At 37.9% G+C, this 22,370-nt stretch overlaps 1 protein-coding gene across 2 annotated transcripts in view; it reads right to left on the reverse strand.

Annotated features, from left to right (window-relative positions):
* The window catches only part of DBT (dihydrolipoamide branched chain transacylase E2), a gene marked incomplete at both ends in the record, with an annotated part of 43,992 nt that extends 21,622 nt beyond the window's left edge, over positions 1-22,370 (reverse strand). Inside the window, 4 exons of one of the 2 annotated variants that reach the window (XM_079698382.1) lie at positions 8,659-8,840; positions 10,186-10,261; positions 13,524-13,647; positions 22,320-22,370. In XM_079698382.1, coding sequence (XP_079554508.1) covers positions 8,659-8,840; positions 10,186-10,261; positions 13,524-13,647; positions 22,320-22,370 — 433 coding nt within the window. Of the gene's footprint in view, positions 1-8,658; positions 8,864-10,184; positions 10,262-13,523; positions 13,648-22,319 lie in introns of both variants that reach the window. The other variant, XM_079698381.1, reaches the window with a different exon arrangement.

The following is a 22,370-nucleotide window of genomic DNA, read 5'->3' on the forward strand; positions in this document are numbered from 1 at the left end:
TATAATTTGCTATAACAAGACTTAGTAAGTTGGATTTAATTGGAGATACCAAAAGAAACTCTAAAAAATAAAACTCTAAGAAATAAAAGGAGGGCTTCCCTGGTGGTGCAGTGTTTGAGAGTCTGCCTGCCGATGCAGGGGACGCGGGTTTGTGCCCTGGTCCGGGAAGATCCCACATGCCGCAGAGCGGCTGGGCCTGTGAACCATGGCGGCTGAGCCTGTGCGTCCAGAGCCTGTGCTCCGCAACGGGAGAGGCCACAACGGTGAGAGGCCCGCGTACTGCAAAAAAAAAAAAAAGAATAAAAGGAAACAATAAAACCCCCCACAAATACCAATTGTTCACTTGTTCATATACAGTCAGCCCTGGGAATCCACAGGTTCCGTATTCATGGATCAACCAACTGCTGATTGAAGATACACAGGAAAAAAATGTATGTAGGTTATATGCAAATACTACACCATTTTTTTTTTTTTTTTTTTTTGCGCTATGCGGGCCTCTCACCGCTGCGGACTCTCCCGTTGCGGAGCACAGGCTCTGGACACGCAGGATCAGCAGCCATGGCTCATGGGCTTAGCCACTCTGTGGCACGTGGGATCCTCCCGGACCGGGGCACAAACCCGTGTCCCCTGCATCGGCAGGTGGACTCTCAACCACTGTGCCACCAGGGAAGTCCACTACACCATTTTATACAAAGGATTTGAGCATCCGCAGATTTTGGTGTCTCTTTATGTGTGTGTGTGTGTGTGTGTGTGTGTGTGTGTGTCCTAGAACCAATCTTTTGCAAATACCACAGGATGACTATAATTTGCTTTTGTGGATGGCCTAGATAGGTATCTAATCTGGTCTACAGCACTTGAGTGGGTATTCTAATTTACTGGCATCCACAAAAATGTTCAGCATCTTTGGTTGTCTAAGTTTATGCCAAGAGTATAATTCTTTCCTTTCTAGGTCTTAACTGAATGAAACAAAAATCTATATCTATTATCTTGTTGATCCATCAAAATAATTCTGTGTTTATTTCAGGTAATTTTTAAAGGTAAATTCTTTTTTGTTTTTAATATTCCTAAATCATGCCTTTCAATAGAAATTTGGAGTCAAGATAATAGCACCCCTAGTACCCAGAATATGGTCTCTTATTTATTCCACATTAAAAGGAACAAGACGCCCTCAAGGAATGGATAATTCCAGGTCCGGGGTAGGAAAAGTATCAATATAAGGTGAGTCCCAGATCATCTTCTTGTGCCAAAAGCAAGGAAGGTTTTGAAAAGTAACAGCATCATGTTAAAAGAACACACAGAAGCCACTTTGAAATGGTCACCACTATTAATGATTTGAGCATTAAAAAGAATTATAATAAAAACATCAGGTCAAATGAAATATAAACAAAGAATGTTGGAAAAATTAATATCACCATTTGAAGGGTCTATTAAAGTAACTCCTTATTTTAATAATTGGTAAAGAAAGACTGGAATGTCTTTCCAGTAGGAATTGTATTTCATAGTAACAGATAACCCCAATTGATATAGGAAGAGATAGCTCCACTTTACAGAATAATGCCACCTAATAATGTTAAAGGAATCCAAAAATCATCTAAAATAATTGTTGATTTAGGCAATGATTCTCAGATGATACTATAAACTACTTATATAGTACCAAAACATTACAACATCGACATCTCGCAGGTTGCAAAGGGAAAAACATAACTGTATAATGGAAGGACAAGGGTATGGTTATCCTAATTCCATGTTTAAACTTAGCATTATTACACCAGGTTATCCAGACATTATTTGTGTCCTGATACGGAGAAATATGAAGTACATAATATTTCCATGATGTAGATTCTAGCCAAAATATTTAACTGCAACCTAGCCTTTAAAACTTACTTCTAGTTTACAGGAAATATAAAGAAGAGAGGAACAAGTCAAATACCACATGAAGAAGCAACAAGTCCAAAAGATGTGACATTCTGCAAAACAAATGCTACCATCTCTTCAGCAAGTCAGTGTCATGTGGTGAAGTAGGACCCAGATTAAAAGAGACCAGGTTCAATTTGTAGTCCTGTACTAGACCCTAGCTTGAACAAACCAATTGAAATTTCAGGGGCATTTTGGTGGCAACTGGGGAAATTTAAATTTAAATATGGTGTGACTACCAGATAAAATGAAAATGTATTGTTATGAAAACATGTAGAGTCATTAACTAAGCAAACACATTAGAATGTACCAAATACAAGTCTGGTTAAAAAAATACCAAAATGCAAACAAAAATTAAATTCAAAGAAAAAATATTAAAAACAGCAAAGAAAAAGCAAAAAATAACATACAAGGTAATCCCCATAAGGTTACAGCTGATTTCTCAGCAGAAACTATACAGGTCAGAAGGGAGGGGCAGGATATACTTAAAGTGATGAAAAGGAAAAACCTACAACCAAGATTACTCTACCCAGAAAGGATCTCATTCAGATTCTATGGAGAAATCAAAAGCTGTACAGACAAGCAAAAGCTACTTCAGCACCACCAAACCAGCTTTACAACAAATGCTAAAGGAATTTCTCTAAGTGAGAAACACAAGAGAAGAAAAAGACCAAAAAAACAAACCCAAATCAATTAAGAAAATGGTAATAGGAATATACATATCGATAATCACCTTGAATGTAAATGGATTAAACGCTCCAACCAAGACACAGACTGGCTGAATGGATACGAAAACAAGACCCTTATATACGCTGTCTACAAGAAATCCACTTCAGACCTAGGGATACATACAGACTGAAAGTGAGGGGATGGAAAAAGATATTCCATGCAAATGGAAATCACAAGAAAGCTGGAGTAGTAGCAATACTCATATCAGATAAAATAGAGTTTAAAATAAAGACTGTTACAAGAGATAGGAAGAACACTACATAATGATCAAGGGATCAATCCAAGAAGAAAACATAACAATTATAAATATATATGCACCCAACATAGGAACACCTCAATACATAAGGCAAATGCTAACAGCCATAAAAGGAGAAATCGACAGTAACACAGTAACAGTGGGGGACTTCAACACCCCACTTACACCAACAAACAGATCATCCAGACAGAAAATAAACAAGGAAACACAGGCTTTAGATGACACAATAGACCAGATAGAGTTAATTGATATTTTTAGGACATTCCACCCATAAGTGGAAGAATACACTTCTCAAGTGCACACGGAATGTTCTTCAGAATACATCTCATGTTGGGTCATAAGTCAAGCCTTGGAAAATTTAAGAAAACTGAAATCATATCAAACATCTTTTCCAACCACAATGCTATGAGATTAGAAATCAATTACAAGAAAAAAACTGTAAAAAACACAAATACATGGAGGCTAAACAGTGCGCTGCTAAATAACCTAGAGATCACTGAAGAAATCAAAGAAGAAATTTAAAAACACCTAGAAACAAATGACAACAAAAACACGACGATCCAAAGCCTATGGGATGCAGCAAAATCAGTTCTAAGAGGGAAGTTTATAGCAATTCAAGTTCACCTCAAGAAACAAGAAAAATCTCAAATAAACAATCTAACCTTACACCTAAAGCAACTAGAGAAAGAACAAAGAAAACCCAAAATTAGTAGAAGGAAAGAAATCATAAAGATCAGAGCAGAAATAGATGAAAGAGAAATGAAGAAAACAATAGCAAAGATCAATAAAACTAAAAGTTGGTTCTTGGAGAAGATATACAAAACTGATAAACTTTTAGCCAGACTCATCAAGAAAAAAAGGGAGAGGACTCAAATCAATAAAATGAGAAACGGGGCTTCCCTGGTGGTGCAGTGGTTGAGAGTCCGCTTGCCGATGCAGGGGACACGGGTTCGTGCCCTAGTCCGGGAGGATCCCACATGCTGCAGAGCGGCTGGGCCCGTGAGCCATGGCCGCTGAGCCTGCGCGTCCGGAGCCTGTGCTCCGCAACGGGAGAGGCCACAACAGTGGGAGGCCCACATACCGCAAAAATAAATAAATAACATAAATAACATAAAATGCGAAACGAAAAAGGAGAGATTACAGCTGACACCGCAGAAATACAAAGGATCATAAGAACTACCACAAGCAACTATATGCCAATAAACTGGACTACCTGAAGTAATGGACAAATTCTTGGAAAGGTACAACTTTCCAAGATTGAACCAGGAAGAATTAGAAAATATAAACACACCAATCACAGGTAATGAAATTGAAACTGTAATTAAAATCTTCCAACAAACAAAAGTCCAGGACCAGATGGCTTCAAAGGAAAATTCTATCAAACATTTAGAGAATAGTTAAGTCCTATCCATCTCAAACTCTTCCAAAAAATTGTGGTGGGAGGAACACTCCCAAACTCATTCTATAAGGCTACCATCACCCCAATACCAAAACCAGACAAATATCACACACACACAAAAAAATTACAGATCAATATCACTGATGAACATAAATGCAAAAATCCACAACAAAATACTACCAAACAGAATCCAACAGCACATTAAAAGGATCATACACCATGATCAAGTGGCATTTATCCCAGGGATGCATGGATTCTTCAATGTATGCAAATCAATCAATGTGATACACCAAATTAACAAACTGAAAAATAAAAACCATATGCTCATCTCAATAGATGCAGCAAAAGCTTTTGACAAAATTCAACACCCATTTGTGATAAAAATTCTACAGAAAATGGGCATAGAGGGAAACTACCGCAGGATAATAAAGGCCACATATGACAAACCCACAGCCAACATCATTCTCAATGGTGAAAAACTGAAAGCATTTCCTCTAAGATAAGAAACAAGACAAGGATGTCCACTCTCACCACTATCATTCAACATAGTGTTGGAAGTCTTAGCCTCGGCAATCAGAGAAGAAAAAGAAATAAAAGGAATACAAATTGGAAAAGAAGAAGTAAAGCTGTCACTGCTGCTGATGACATGATACTATAAATAGAAAATCCTAAAGATGCCACCAGAAAACTACTAGAACTAATCAATGAATTTGGTAGGTTTGCAGGATACAAAATTAATGCACAGAAATCTCTTGCATTCCTATACACTAACAACGAAAGTTCAGAAAGAGAAATTAAGGAAACAATCCCATTTACCACTGCAACAAAAATATTAAAATACCTAGGGATAAACCTACCTAAGGAGGCAAAAGACCTGTACTCAGAAAACTATAAAACACTGATGAAAGAAATCAAAGATGACATAAACAGATGGAGTGATATACCATGCTCCTGGATTGGAAGAATCAATATTGTGAAAATGACTACACTACCCAAAGCAATCTACAGGTTCAATGCAATCCCTATCAAATTACCAATGGCATTTTTTAAAGAACTAGAACAAGAAATTTTACAATTTGTATGGAAATACAAAAGATCCCAAATAGCCAAAGCAATCTTGAGAAAGAAAAATGGAGCTGGAGGAATCAGGCTCCCTGACTTCAGACTATACTACAGAGCTACAGTAATCAAGACAGTATGGTACTGGCACAAAAAAAGAAATACAGATCAACAGAACAGGATAGAAAGCCCAGAGATAAACCCACGCACATATGGTTACCTTATCTTTGACAAAGAAGGCAAGAATATACAATGGAAAAAAGACAGCCTCTTCAATAAACAGTGCTGGAAAAACTGGACAGCTACATGTAAAAGAATGAAATCAGAATGCTCCCTAACGCCATACCCAAAAATAAACTCAAAATGGATTAAAGACCTAAAGGGTAGGATAGGGAGGGTGGGAGGGAGATGCAAGAGGGAGGAGATATGGGGATATATGTATATGTATAGCTGATTCACTTTGTTATAAAGCAGAAGCTAACACACCCTTGTAAAGCAATTACACTCCAATAAAGATGTTAAACATAAAATAAAATAAATAAATGTAGGGCCAGACACTATAAAACTCTTAGAGGAAAACATAGGCAGAACACTCTATGACATAAATCACAGCAAGATCCTTTTTGACCCACCTCCTAGAGTAATGAAAATAAAAACAAAAATAAACAAATGGGACCAATTAAACTTAAAAGCTTTTGCACAGCAAAGGGAACCATAAACAAGATGAAAAGACAACCCTCAGAATGGGAGAAAATATTTGCAAAAGAAGCAACTGACAAAGGATTAATCTCCAAAATATACAAGCAGCTCATGCAGCTCAATAGCAAAAAAACAAACAACCCAATCCAAAAATGGGCAGAAGACCTAAATAGACATTTCTCCAAGAAGATATACAGATGGCCAACAAACACATGAAATTATGCTCAACATCACTAATCATTAGAGAAATGCAAATCAAAACCACAATGAGGTATCACTTCACACCTGTCAGAATGGCCATCACCAAAAAATCTACAAACAATAAATGCTGGAGAGGGTGTGGAGAAAAGAGAACCCTCCTGCACTGTTAGTGGGAATGTAAATTGATACAGCCACTGTGGAGAACAGTATGGAGGTTCCTTAAAAAACTAAAAATAGAACTACCATATGACACAGCAATCCCACTACTGGGCATATATCCTGAGAAAACTATAATTCAAAAAGAGTCATGTACCCCAATGTTCACTGCAGCACTATTTACAATAGCCAGGACATGGAAGCAACCTAAATGAATGGATAAAGAAGATGTGGCACATATATACAATGGAATATTACTCAGCCATTAAAAGGAATGAAGTTGGGCTTCCCTGGTGGCGCAGTGGTTGAGAGTCTGCCTGCCGATGCAGGGGACATGGGTTCGTGCTCCGGTCCGGGAAGATCCCACGTGCCGTGGAGCAGCTGGGCCCGTGAGCCATGGCTGCTGAGCCTGCGCGTCTGGAGCCTATGCTCCTCAACGGGAGAGGCCACAACAATGAGAGGCCCGCGTACCGCAAAAAAAAAATAAATAAATAAAATTAAAAAAAAAAAAGGAATGAAGTTGAGTTATTTGTAGTGAGGTGGATGGACCTAGAGTCTGTCATACAGAGTGAAGTAAGCCATAAAGAGAAAAACAAATACCGTATTGCTAACGCATATATATGGAATATAAAAAAGTGGTACTGATGAACCTAGTGGCAGGGCAGGAATAAAGACACTGACATAGAAAACGGACTTGAGGACACAGGGGGAGAAGGGGAAGCTGGGACGAAGTGAGAGAGTGGCATGGACATATATACACTACCAAATGTAAAATGGATGGCTACTGGGAAGCTGTTGCATAGCACAGGGAGATCAAGTTGATGCTTTGTGACGACCTAGAGGGATGGGATAGGGAGGGTGGGAGGGAAGGCTTAAGAGGGAGGGGATATGGGGATGTATGTATACATATAGCCGATTCACTTTGTTGTACAGCAGAGACTAACACAACATTGTAAAGCAATTATACTCCAATGAAGGTGGGGAGAAAAAAAAATACCAAAATGCATATGTACAAGTGCCTAGAAAAATGTCTGGAATGACATACACTAATGTGTTAAGAGTGGTGATTAATGAGTTGTAGGAATGTGTTTTCATTTTCTTATTTTCGTTTTTCTGCATTTTGTAACTTTCTACAATGCATGCATCCTGTTTTTATAATAATAGAAATTAAATAAATAATAGGAAGGCTTTAATAAGTTACCTTCCAGCTTTTGGAGGCAACATGTTATAGCTGAAAATATTCTCGACAAAGACTCAGGACATCCAAGTTCTAAATTTGGCTTTGTCACTGCCATTGGGCAAATTACCCAATGATTCTTCATCCATTAAACTGGAATACCTCACAAATAAGAATAAAATACTAAGTGTGAAACATTTTATAAAGTATGACTATGATATTAGTTATTATATTATTGTATAGACTGCAGGACTAAGAGTCAGCCAGCCACTCTAATTCAGACTCCTTCTAGACTTCCAAATTACACTACTGAGATGTCTTTATCTCAGCACTTCCAGATAGATTGTGGGCTTAGGGTTGCATCACAGACTGTGCTCCCCCTGCCCCCACATCAAAGCTTCCTAGATGACATAACCTTGGTATATCACAACAATGCCAAAGGGAACTTCTGATGTAGAGAGCCAGCTATTTGCTACCATAGGGACAGTGCACTGTTTTAATTTTCCAGTAACGTTCTTATAACGAATTCCCTTTTGTCAGGACATCTACTGCTTATAAGTGCTATGGTTGCTGCTGCTTCTGAATGCTAGTTTCTTTGCTTCTCATTCTGATTTTCCTCCTTTTGTCTTCTACTTCTCTTTAAGAAATATGGCTTTCATAACCATCACCAATGAGAGTGTGTTTCGGTTTTCGTATCAGCAGCAAACAGAGCAATCCCATTATGTGAGATTTAATCTGTGCATATTCCAAGTTTTATTAGTGACCAGTGTTTAAAGCTTGAACCTTTAATTCCCAAGAGAGCTTCTTGCTTCTTTGAACACCAAAGTTTCCAGAAGGTAGGCCTCCAGATAAATGAACTATTACTGTACATGTTTTTAACATGGTAACTGGTCAAAAGATAATCATGCATCACAGAGTACATTTCCTATTTTCCTGATTTCAGCTTCTAAACCCCCAAATCAAATCCTGTAAGTTGTTAAAAGTAAACTCCACTTTCAATTGGTACCCAATGACAAAAGGACAGCAGTAATCAATTTGGCAAAATAGATGAACATATATATACAGTACCTTTTAAAGCTTCCGTTTCTATGTCTACTAATGGCTTTCCCACATAGGCAATATCGTCTAGATTATAATATAGTTTTTTAATGACTCCATCGTAACGACTAGTGATAGTAACAGAAGCTTTATCACTTTGAACTTCACAGATGCTATCAAACTGAGACACTGTATCTCCTTCTTTTACATACCTAAAAGAAAAAGATGCAAGACACTTTTATATGAGCAATGATAATACAGATCATCTTAACAATATAAATGCTACACTGAATTAGATCAGTATCCATCGAGCCCAGCATTTGGTCCCAGATAGTATACCAAAGAATGTTTCAGAAGAGACTACAGTAGCTTCCAGAGGCTCTTTGATGCCTCTTCAAGAAATATAAAAAATTTCAAAATAATTAAAAATTCATAGATCTATAATCCAAAAATTTAATTGTCAGGTTTTCTGCCTCAAATATGAAAAATGTATTTTAAGTGTTATTTCCTAGTATTGTCTTAGGCTTTATCAAATTTTAATAATGCCTATTATTTCTAGAATTAAATTTTAAAAATGGATATCCTCAATATACATCCCTTTTAATTTCATGAATTTTAGTTTGAGTTCTTAGTGTTTGTTTCTAAGATGGCTAATAAGTTTCAGATTCAGGTTCTTCCGACCTGAGGGCATTGCTGTTTCCTTGATCGCACAATGCAATAGATACAAAACCATAAAGTACATTTATGTTATTATAGTCCTCTTATAACCTGCAAAGCAATTATAATGAGAACTGCAGGGAAAGAATGTTCAGGTGGCTGAATCAGATTTTTAAAGGATCTTTAACAGTATACAATTGTGGGAGAGAATCTATTGACTCACCTTAACTGTTACTTCTAGAAATCTTTGAAAATTATTTCAGTACCCAGAGGTGTTTCCTTTTTTTCCAGAAAGGGAAAGAAAGAAAAGGGATAGAAGGATGACTAAGTAAAGAGCTTTTTCATTTTTGTTTCAAACCTTTTTTTTTAACCTTTTTTTAACCTTTCGAAAATTATTTTTTGATTCATGCCTTTTGGTTTAATATTGTAACCTTTTCTAAAAATATAGGCAAAGTCTCAGGTAATGGTGAGTCAAATGTACTTGCATTCTTACTGAAGTCATTTTCAGTAAAGAGACCTTAGACCACATGATTATTTTAAAATAGTTTGGAAAAAAGCTCTAAATTCATACATTAAATGCTTTTCAAAACACATGGTCATATCAACTTAATATATTTTAGAGGCAAATTTCTCTTTTTTTAGCTGAAGTGAGGGGTGGGTAACGAAAAAATTTTTTAAATGAGGAAAAAATAATCCTTAATAAATTACACTGAATAAAATGCCATACTGTAGGATGACTTGTGCCATCAGCATATTGGCAACACAAACTAGATTTACCTTATTGTTTTAAAAAAATCATTATATGTTACAGAAAGAGATGTCTCAATTTAAATAGATTTCTACTTATTTTTACTCAAATTATTTTTATACTTACTTAAAAATTTTTTCAGAATAACTTACCATTCTTTAACAGTTACTTCTGTAATCCCTTCACCAATGTCTGAGAGTTTGAACTGAACAATCTGTCCCTGTAGAGCTTCAAAGACAAATGAGAAATGATCTCATTAAATATGTAATATATTACTAATAGACAGATGCTTTGACATCTAAAATTAGAAAATATTCTCAAGCAGAGGCAGAAATCATTCCATTTTTATAGATTTTAAAAAGCATTTTATAATGTTTAAAAGCATAACCATCATTCATAACCACCCAGATTTATATAACTTATTCAGTGACACAGACCTATTGATATTGCCACAGAACTGACATTTTCCAATTTCCAAAATAATGTTCTTTTACAAGGGTATAGGAGGCCCTTCCAACAAATGAGATTTTGCGATAATAGCAATGAACAGAAAATAGAACAAGATATTAGACAAAGGGAGGTTCAGCTGGATCTCCTTGTTTCAAGTTACGAAACTATAATAAACATCAATGGCCTGCTCTTAAACCTCTTTTGACTTCATACAACTCTTCTCATTCCCAGGGTCTAAAGATCAGGCAGATCCATACCTAGAAGACTTGGAAAATTTTTATTCGCCCAAATGATGTTCTACCAACTTCTTAAATTTTAGTCTTCTATTTTCTCTTAGCATTTTTTTACTCCTTTTCAAATTTCTACACCGTCTTTATAACACTTAGATGCCAATGATAATTTATGGTAATTATTCCCAAGACAGAAAGTATGTATCGATCCTCTCACTTTTCCAAATTAACAAATGGCTCTGAAGTGACTGAAGAGCGCTCCTCTATCTTTAAACTACTATTAATCAAAATTGCTTATAAAATATACAACAAGCTGATTAAGGTAGGAAATTTTTCTTTAATAAATATGAGGAGATTAGTAGTTAAGAAATATGAAATACACTTTTGATATGGAGGTCTTAAGCACCTCTTGTTTCCTCTCTAGTAAGTGGGGCCTCTCACAGCCTGCTGCTCAGAGTATAAACTGGAACCTTTCTGAAAAATAGTTTGGCATTAAGAATCAAAAACCTTAAAAAAAAAAAAAAGTCTGTTTCTTTGACTCCATAGGTAATTTTACTTTAAAGACTTTTTTCCTTGAAGAAATAGAGAGGTACATGAAGATTTCTGCTCAGGAATAGTTATCATAGAGTTATAATAAAGAATTGGAAACCAACTGAAGTAATCAAAAAATGGCAAGTAAGTACACCATGGCACCTCTGTACAAAGCAATATTATGCAAGGAACAGCATGCGAAAGGGCATGGGAATATGGTAGTACACAGCATGGTTAGGGAATGACAAACACATCTGTACAGCTGAGGATAGTGTACTTGGCAAGAAATCAGCCCAGATTTAAGGCTTTGTGCCATGATGAGGTGAGGTGTTTGGAACGTATCCTAGAGGTAATTAGGAATCAGTGGTAAATAATTATGGTCATTAATTCTTTGCAGCTGTTCCCATTAGAGGTACAGTTTATCTTACCACTAGTTAAATCTATGCTGGCCTGTGACTTGTTTTGACCAATAGAATACAGCAGAAGTAAAGCTGTAGGTTCTGGAGCGCAAGCCTCACAGGACCTCGCAGCCTCCACTTTCTCCCTCTTGGAATATGCCTTGAGATCCCCACGTAAGGAAGCTGTTCTAGTCTACTGGAGGATGAGAGACACCACGTGGAGGAGAAATGAGATGCCCCAGCTAAAAACCAGCACCAACTTTCAGACATATGAGTAAGACCATCTTGGACCTTCCGACCCAGATGACCTTGTAGCTGAATCCAGTCACATTAGTGAGCCCAGGTAAAACCAGCAGATGACCTTGTAGCTGAATCCAGTCACATTAGTGAGCCCAGGTGAAACCAGCAGAGGAGCCACCCGACCAACCCACCCCCAGAATCCTGAGGAACAATAAATCATTGTTCCTTTAATCCACTAAGTTGTGGGGAAGGTTATTATTCAGAAATAATTGGCTGATAGGAGTCCCATCTACAATTTCAGACCTATAACTTTATATCTATAATTTTAGAGAAAAATATCTCTGGCAGGAGTGTGATGGAAAGGATTGGGGGAGGGGTGGCAGAGAAAGCAGTTAGGAGGCTATTGTAGGTAAGAAACTGAAGTATAGAACTTAATATATTTACATATTTTCAAAGCTGTCTGAAAAGGCGAAGACAGATTTAAGAAACATTTAAGATGTAATATTACTATATCTTGGTAATCAAGGTGATGTGAGACAAGTATCGAGATGGCTTCAGGTTTCTAGCCTAACTGTTTACTGAGTTAGGGAAGAATTGGAAGAGGATGTATCCCAAGTATGTAGAGCAGGGCTTTGGCATGGAGTTGGTGATCAGTCAGTTACCTGTATTGACTGGATTTGCTCTCACAAGATACAAAGTTGGATACTATGTTACTCCCATTTTCCAAATGATGAAACAGAGAGAAATTAAGTAACTTGCATAAGGTTACACAGCTAGTAACCCAAAGCTCCTTAAGCGTTTAGAGACTAGGGTAGGAAGTTGGAGTTTCTGCTTGAATGGCCTCTATTTTCTCTGAGAAGTAAAGAGAAAAGATCAACTTTTGAAAATAGAAATCTTTTTTTTTTTAAATGGTGAAGATAAGGTTTACATATCTTAGGGTGATGCGGAAGAAGGCATATACAAGGCATGGAAGGACTAATTGATCTCAGGGGTTGGATCCGCCTGGAATTCCGTTATTTTTCATCACTAGCACAGACTAAGGCACTAAGTATCTGTCAAAAGCTTAACGCTGTAACGAAAGTCTAGGGTTCTTTACCAGGGTTCTAAATAGAACATCAGGAAAAAAAAAAGTTTTAGTGCCTTTGCCAAATCTAATACTTAAGTCTCAAGTTCTTTGCAAGGTAGAAAAAGTTGGGGGAAAGGTAATTAAGTGGTAAAAGCCAGAGAACTTTCTATCTACACAAGCACCTCATCACACTATCTTAACATGACAGATTAAGTGCCTCATCCAAAAAACAGTAATACAGTGAGTACAAGGACACAATCTACTAAGTCAACAATTTAATCTAAGTCATATCAATGCTGACTGTTGCACTTAGGTAAGTCATATGATAAACAACAGAGGGCCCAAGAGAACCCAGTCCCAGCATTATGAAGACACAGTATTAAGGGAAAGTATGTGAAAGGGGAGTGGGTGCAAAAAAAAAGAAAAGAAAAGAAAATGAGAATTGGATAGATGTGGGGAGAGCAAGGAGGGCCAGGCTAGAAGTAAAAGGTCAACTTTTTTACTTCGATAAGTCTTCAGTTACTGAATAAATATAAAACATTATGCTGTACAGGTTATTCTGAGATTATACTTACCAGCAGTTGTTTTCAGCAGCTGATGTGGATGATTATACTTGAATGAAGTATAACCAAAGAAAGACACATAGTTTGGTTTCAAAACATGAATATTACCACATGTTTGAAAGTAGCGGACACAAATCTAGAGATGGGAAAACAAAACAGTAAAAGCTTTCATAAATGATCTTAATGGCGTATCTCTAAGTATATATTGAATTTCAAGTCTATTCTAAAAGTAGAACAATCATTATCATGACATAAACAATATGAAATTATCTAGGCTGAAATCAGAACACTTGGCATCAGTGACAAGTTTCTGGTTAAGAAACCAAAGGAATTCAAAACCTAGCACACAGCATATTTTCTTGTTCTTTTGTTTATTTATTTATTTTGGCTATGCCGCGAGGCATGCGGTATCTTAGTTCCCCAACCAGGGATTGAACTTGTGCCCCCTGCAGTGGAAGCAGGGAGTCCTAACCACTGGACCGCCAGGGAATTCCCTTGTTTAGTAAAATTATATCCTGATTTGTCCACGTGCTTATGATCCTTGCCTAAAATTCCCTATGAAAGTAAAAAAGTTTTAACAATGTTTTCTGTATAAACACAACAGCCTGTAGGTGTATTTGAGTCATTAAAGGCTTCCTGAAATAAAACAACTAAAGAATTCAAAAGTGACTGCTAGCAGGCTTCCCTGGTGGCACAGTGGTTAAGAATCCATCTGCCAATGCAGGGGACACGGGTTTGGGAAGATCCCACATGTGGCGGAGCAACTAAGCCTGTGCGCCACAACTACTGAAGCCCACGCTCTAGAGCCCGCAAGCCACAACTACTGAGCCCATGTGCCACAACTACTGAAGCCCGCGTGCCTACAGCCTGTACTCCACAACAAGCCACCGCAACGAGAAGCCCACGCACCGCAATGAAGAGTAGACCCCGCTCGCCGCAAAAGCCCGCGTGCAGCAACAAAGACCGAACGCAGCCAAAAATAAATAAATAATCACTTTTTTATTCTTAAAAAAAGGTGACTCCTTTAGCATCTAAAGACACTGAAAAACACACATAGTATTGTCCCCAAAGGTTTTCTTATCATAATTTATAGATGACTCTTTAGATTTAACTATTGATTGATATTTTATATAAAATCCTAATATAATAAAATACAATGTTACAGAAATAAGTAGGACTGAATGTATTTCATTTGTTATATCAAAACCTAAGTGTGTGAAAGGTACAATATTTTATTTTGAAAGTTAACATTTCAATGTTATTAATACCTGATAAACTACATCACACTTTAAAAAAAATTATACAATTTTTAAAGGTTACAGTCCATTTACGGTTCTTACAAAATTTTGGCTATATTCCCCATGTTGTACAATGCATCCTTGAGCCTATCTTACACCCATAAATTTGTATCTCCCACACCGTCACCCGTATATTGCCCTCCCTCCTACTGGAAACCACTAGCTTGTTCTCTATATCTGTGAGTCTGCTGCTTTTTTGTTCTATTCACTAGTTTGTTGTATTTTTTAGATTCCACACATAAGTGATTACATACAGTCCTTTTCTTTCTCTGACTTACTTCACTTAGCATAATGCTTTTCAAGTCCATCCATGTTGCTGCAAATGGCAAAATTTCATTCTTTTTTATGACTGAATAGTATTCCATTACATATATATATAGATAGATAGTAGATAGATAGATACATATATATGTATGTATATCACATCTTCTTGATCCATTCATCTGTTGATGGGCACTTAGGTTGCTTCCATATCTTGGTAATTGTAAATAATGCTGCTATGAACATTACGGTACATATATCTTTTCAAATTAGTGTTTTGTTTTTTTTTTTGGATATGTACCCAGGAGCAGCACTGCTGGGTCATATGGTAGTTCTATTTTTAGTTTTTTGGAGAAACCTCCATACTGTTTTCCACAGTGGCTGCACCAATTTACATTTCCACCAACAGTGTACAAGGGTTCCCTTTTCTCCACATCCTCGCCAGCGTTTGTTATTGGTGTTCTTTTTGATGATAGCCATTTTGACAGGTGTAAGGTGATATCTCATTGTGGTTTTAGTTTGCATTTGCCTGATGATTAGCAGTGTTGAGCATCTTTCATGTGCCTGTTGGCCATATGGATTTCTTCTCTGGAAAAATGTCTATTCAATTCTGCCCATTTTTTAATGCTGAGTTGTATGATTTGCTTTGATCAAATTTATCAAAGGGAGCAGTGGAAGGAGCTCAAGGACCAAACTGTTGATGACTGTAAATGTCAGATTAAGGAGTTTGAACTCATACATTATGGGTTATTGAAGAAAAAGGATTAATCGTCCAACAAGCGAAAGTCCAAGACCAGATGGCTTCACAGGTGAATTCTATCAAACATTTAGAGAAGAGCTAACACTGATCCTTCTCAAACTCTTCCAAAAAATTGCAGAGGAAGAAACACTCCCAAACTCATTCTATGAGATCACTATTACCCTGATACCAAAACCAGACAAAGATACTACAAAAAAAACCAAAATTACAGACCAATATCACTGATGAATATATAGGCAAAAATCCTCAACAAAATACTAGCAAACAAAATCCAACGACACATTAAAAGGATCATACACCATGATCCAGTGGGATTTATCCCAGGGATGCAAGGATTCTTCAATATACTCAAATCAATCAATGTGATACACCATATTAACAAATTGAAAATTAAAACCATATGATCATCTCAATAGATGCAGAAAAAGCTTTTGACAAAATTCAACACCCATTTATGATACAAACTCTCCAGAAAGTGGGTATACAAGGAACCTACCTCCACATAATAAAGGCCACATATGACAAACCCACAGCAAACATCATTCTCAATGGTGAAAAACTGAAACCATTTCCTCTAAGATCAGGAAGAAGACAAGGATGTCCACTCTCACCACTATTATTCAACATAGTTTTGGAAGTCCTAGCCATGGCAATCAGAGAAGAAAAAGAAATAAAAGGAATACAAATTGGAAAAGAAGAAGTAAAGCTGTCACTGTTTGCAGGTGACATGATACTATACACAGAGAATCCTAAGGATGCCACCAGAAAACTACTAGAGCTAATCAATGAATTTGGTAAAGTTGCAGGACACAAAATTAATGCACAGAAATCTCTTGCATTCCTATACACTAATGATGAAAAATCTGAAAGAGAAATTAAGGAAACACTCCCATTTACCACTGCAACAAAAAGAATAAAATACCTAGGAATAAACCTGCCTAGGGAGACAAAAGACCTGTATGCAGAAAACTATAAGACACTGATGAAAGAAATTAAAGATGATAACAACAGATGGAGAGATATACCATGTTCTTGGATTGGAAGAATTAATATTGTGAAAATGACTATACTACCCAAAGCAATCTACAGATTCAATGCAATCCCTATCAAATTACCAATGGCATTTTTTACAGAACTAGAGCAAAAAATCTTAAAATCTGTATGGAGACACAAAAGACCCCGAATAGCCAAAGCTGTCTTGAGGGATAAAAACGGAGCTGGAGGAATCAGACTCCCTGACTTCAGACTATACTACAAAGCTACAGTCATCAAGACAATATGCTACTGGCACAAAAACAGAAAGATAGATCAATGGAACAAGATAGAAAGCTCAGAGATAAACCCAGATAAACCCATGCACCTATGGTCAACTAATCTATGACAAAGGAGGCAAGGATAAACAATGGAGAAAAGACAGTCTCTTCAATAAGTGGTGCTGGGAAAACTGGACAGCTACATGTAAAAGAATGAAATTAGAACACTCCCTAACACATACACAAAAATAAACTCAAAATGGATTCGAGACCTAAATGTAAGACCGGAGACTATAAAACTCTTAGAGGAAAACATAGGAAAAAACACTCTTTGACATAAATCACAGCAAGATCTTTTTTGATCCACCTCCTAGAGTAATGGAAATAAAAACAAAAATAAACAAATGGGACCTAATGAAACTTAAAAGCTTTTGCACAGCAAAGGAAACCATAAACAAGACAAAAAGACAACCTTCAGAATGAGAGAAAATATTTGCAAATGAATCAACACACAAAGGATTAATCTCCAAAATATATAAACAGCTCATACAGCTCAATATTAAAAAAATAAACAACCCCATCCAAAAATGGGCAGAAGACCTAAATAGACATTTCTCCAAAGACATATATACACTACCAAACATAAAATAGATGGCTAGTGGGAAGCAGCCGCATAGCACAGGGAGATCAGCTCGGTGCTTTGTGATCACCTAGAGGGGTGGGATAGGGAGGGTGGGAGGGAGGAAGATGCAAGAGGGAAGATATATGGGAACATATGTATATGTATAACTGATTCACTTTGTTATAGGGTAGAAACTAACTCACCATTGTAAAGCAATTATACTCCAATAAAGATGTAAAAAAAAAAAAAGAAAAGAAAAAAGAAGACATATAGATGGCCAAGAAGCACATGAAAAACTGTTCAATATCACTAATTATTAGAGAAATGCAAATCAAAACTACAATGAGGTATCACCTCACACCAGTTAGAATGGGCATCATCAGAAAATCTACAAACAACAAATGCTGGAGAGGGTGTGGAGAAAACGGAACCCTCTTGCACTGTTGGTGGGAATGTAAATTGATACAGCCACTATGGAGAACAGTATAGAGGTTCCTTAAAAAAGTAAAAATAGAATTACCATATGATCCAGCAATCCCAGTACTGGGTATATACCCAGAGAAAACCATAATTCAACAAGATACATGCACCTCAGTGTTCATTGCAGCACTATTTACAATAGCCAGGTCATGGAAGCAACCTAAATGCCCATAGACCTACGAATGGATAAAGAAGTTGTGGTACATATATACAATGGAATATTACTCAGCCATAAAAAGGAATGAAATTGGGTCATTTGTTGAGACATGGATGGATCTAGAGACTGTCATACAGAGTGAAGTAAGTCAGAAAGAGAAAAACAAATATCGTATATTAACGCATATATGTGGAACCTAGAAAAATGGTACAGATGAACCGGTCTGCAGGGCAGAAATTGAGACACAGATGTAGAGAACAACCGTATGGACACCAAGTGGGGGAGAGTGGCGGGGGGTGGGGATGGTGGTGTGATGAATTGGGAGATTGGGATTGACATGTATACACTGATGTGTATAAAATGGATGACTAATAAGAACCTGCTGTATAAAAAAATAAATAAAATGAAAGCATAAAAAAAGAAATTAATCTAGGTGTGTGTGTGTGTGTGTTTGTTAGATTATAACAGGTAAAGCTTGGAGAGAAAGGACAAAGTTAAGGAACAATTACTGTATTTGAGGCATGAAATGACAGGCTCCTGGCTGAGAAGATTTAAAGTAGAAAAAGAAAGAAAGCAACTTAAGTGCAATAGGCATTATGTGATAAATAGCGATTGAGTGGCTATTAAGAGAAAGCTAAAACACATTAGTGAAACTGCCGACTAAAGGTATAAAAAGGAAAACAGAAGGATAAAAATGAAAGGGAGGGGCTTCGCTGGTGGCGCAGTGGTTAAGAATCCACACGGGTTTGAGCCCAGGTCCGGTAAGATCCCACATGCTGCAGAGCAACTAAGCCCATGCGCCACAACTACTGAGCCTGTGCTCTAGAGCCTGTGAGCCACAACTACTAAGCCCGCGTGCCTAGAGCCTGTGCTCCACAACAAGAGAAGCCACCGCAATGAGAAGCCTGCGCACCGCAACTAAAGAGTAGCCCCCGCTCGCCACAACTAGAGAAAGCCCACACACAGCAATGAAGACCCCACGCAGCCAAAAATAAGTAGATAAATAAATTTATTTTTTTTAAATGGAAGGGAGGAGAAAAAAATAATTTTTCAAGTATGAAAGACATTGTCTTCTACAAACAACACAAAAAAAATACAAAGTAATGAAAAGACGGTTTAGCAGATTCACATAATAAGGAAATAAATTAGTGATAATTCAGCAGGCAGTTGTTGAGCATACCCAAAGACAGGATTGTTCTGTGCTCAAGAATTCAAAGCTAAATAAGGTACAGAATACAGTCTCTGAATTCAAATTGCTTACACTTTACTGCAGGAAGACAGACAAAATAGAAAAATTCAAGATAATAGGGTAAGTTAATCAAGAGTCAAATGCATGATGCCATAGGGGAGTATAAACACAACATAATAAGGCTTTCTTAATAATTTACTATAGGTGATAAGACCTCTTGTTGCTTATGATTTTTTATAACATATGGGAAAAAACAGACTTTTTTTTACTGAGTCGTTCAACAAATGTTTATTGAGTACCTACTATGTGCCAGGCATTTAGGATTAGAGAACAAAATTGATGTGATTCCTTCCCTGATGGAAGGTATAGTCCATATTGTGAAAGATAAAAGCAAGTAAACAGGTGATTACAACAGTGTTATAATGGGGGAGATAGTGTTAAGAAAACACAAAGGAGGGACCATACCTGGAGAAAGTGAAGTAAGACCTAAGGATGAGTAGGAGTCACCCAGGGGGTGAGATGTGTTGCAGAGAAGTCTATAGGGGAGTAAGGCAAGAGTCTTTAAAGCAGAGGAAATAGACGTGCAAAGGTCTGGAGTCAAGAGAGAGAAAACAGCCTGTGTTCAATTAACTGAAATTGTTCAATATACTTCTAGTGTAGTTTAGTGTGAGCTAAGGGTGAAGTGTCAGAGTGGGGACTGGGTAGTTAGGTTTTAGCAAGGAATGAAGCTGGAGAGGTTGGACAGATCCAGATCATATATTGCTTCATAGTCATTTGAATTCTGAACATTTTGCTGAGAGCAGTTTTAAGCAAGGAAATGACATTCTCAAATTTGTGTCCTAGTTTATAAGATCACTCTGGCTACACTATGGAGAATGGGTTAGAGAGGCACAAGATTAGAGGCAGGAAGTCCAACTTAGGAAGGTCCAGGATATCTGCAGCTGGAGACAGTTTGGAGAAAAATGACTAGATTTTTGAGATTTACAGGCTAGAATCAAGAGAAACAGGTTTGAGGGTTTAGTTCCAGAGCCTAGGGTCTGATGTTTCTCGGAGACATTATAACAGTCACTGTGAGGTGGCTAAAGGCTAGTCCTTCCAAGCTCCCTTGTGCTAGCAGTGGCCATGTAACACAGTTCTAGCCAGTGAGTCTGGATGGTACCACCACTTCCTCCTCACTGCCCTGAATACAAAGTTGTAGCAGCCCTCTTGTGACCCTGAGGGAAAGGCCAAATGAATTGCTAAAATGACAATCCTGATAATGATGAGCCACTTAATCAATCCCAGCTGCCATCTAACTTTCAGATGCTTTGTATACACAGATACTTGATTTCCTACTTATTGGTTGGGTTTATTACTTACAGCTGAAAAACACCTAAAATACATGCAATTTGAAGATTTCCAGGACAGTGAGATATATGGGTCTGCAGTAAAGCTGGCTGGAAGACTGGGGAACTTCAGGAATCATCAGCATATAAATGGCAACTAAATTTGAAGAAGTGGATGAGGTAACCCTGGAAGCCCAAGAAGCACACAGAGGGGCAAAGCCAGAACCCTTAAAAACACCAATATTTAAAAGTTAGGCAAGGAAAGAGGAGGAGGTTGGGATAAAGTGTTCAAAGGTGTAGGAAAAAAAATACCAGGAAGCTGGTGGAGCCAGCTTAGAGAGCTTTCAAAAGAAGGGAGCCAAGCATGGAGAGCTTTCAAAAGAAGGGAGGCCAATACCCAGTAAGGTGCTGCTGAGAAGAGCTTTCTTCTCTTGGTTACCTCCTACTTAGCTTTCACAAATCTCAAATTATACAGTATCCTTTGGGAACTCTCTGACCCCCCCCCAAGATCCCTCTTATGTGTCTCTGTAGCTCTAGGCACTTGTTCCATCTTCTCATGCCGTGCTGTAATTGTAATTGCTTGTTTTAATGTCCATCTCTGCCTTTCTCCCCTGTGCCACACCACGAGGCTGTAATTAAACTCTGAGGGGGCAGAAATCAGTGTCTGTCTTATTTATATTTGCACCCCCAATTCCTAGCACAGTACCTGGTACATAGCAGGCTCTTGGAAGGTTTTGTAAGATCAGGGGCCCAACACCGTAGGAAAATTCTGAAGAGGGGACCCAGGAAGAAAAACGCTATGCAAATAGGATGAAACACTATGATTATTGGGATGTTAATCGTTTGTTGCTAGAAGACTGTGTGAAAGGGGAGAAATGAAGGGGAAATGGTGGTGGGTCTTAGCTCTAGTGATTTAAAAGGTTGGAAAGATACTGGTGCAAATGTAGGAGATAGGTTTAAACCCAAAGAACAAAGCTCGAGCCTCTCAGCTGCTTGGAGGCAAGGACCTATGGTGTTACGCTTTCCTTGCCCAGTCTCTTTCTCTAGACTGTAAATTCCTCAAGGGCAGGGGTCGTATTATCAGTGTCTGAAACTAAGGGGTGCTCAATAAATGTTTACTGAATACAGTATATCTCTGTTTCCCCAGTGCCTCCCACAATGCCCGGTACCCGGATGGTGCTCAATGAAAGGCTACTGAACGAAAGGACAGTTGGGCTTCGCTTGTAGATGAAGCGGGAGGGCGACCGAGTCACGACATAAGTGCGCCCAGGTAAGGAGAGAGAGTGGGTCTCCAGACAGGTTGAGCGCCACCTTCGCTGCCCTTCGTTTTGCATACATCCCTCCACCTCTCCATTACGCGAGCCCTGTACGCGAAGCAGTAGGAGGACAAAGTAACACACCTCTCCCGGGTAACTCCGAACAAATCACTCCTTCCCGACCTCAGATCTGCCCAACCTGCTTACCAGACGCCCTGCAGTCCGGCTCCAGGTCCTCAGCACACGCGCTGCAGCCAT

This window comes from Hyperoodon ampullatus (assembly GCF_949752795.1).
Source record: "Hyperoodon ampullatus genome assembly, chromosome: 2".
Taxonomy (NCBI): Eukaryota; Metazoa; Chordata; class Mammalia; order Artiodactyla; family Ziphiidae; genus Hyperoodon; species Hyperoodon ampullatus.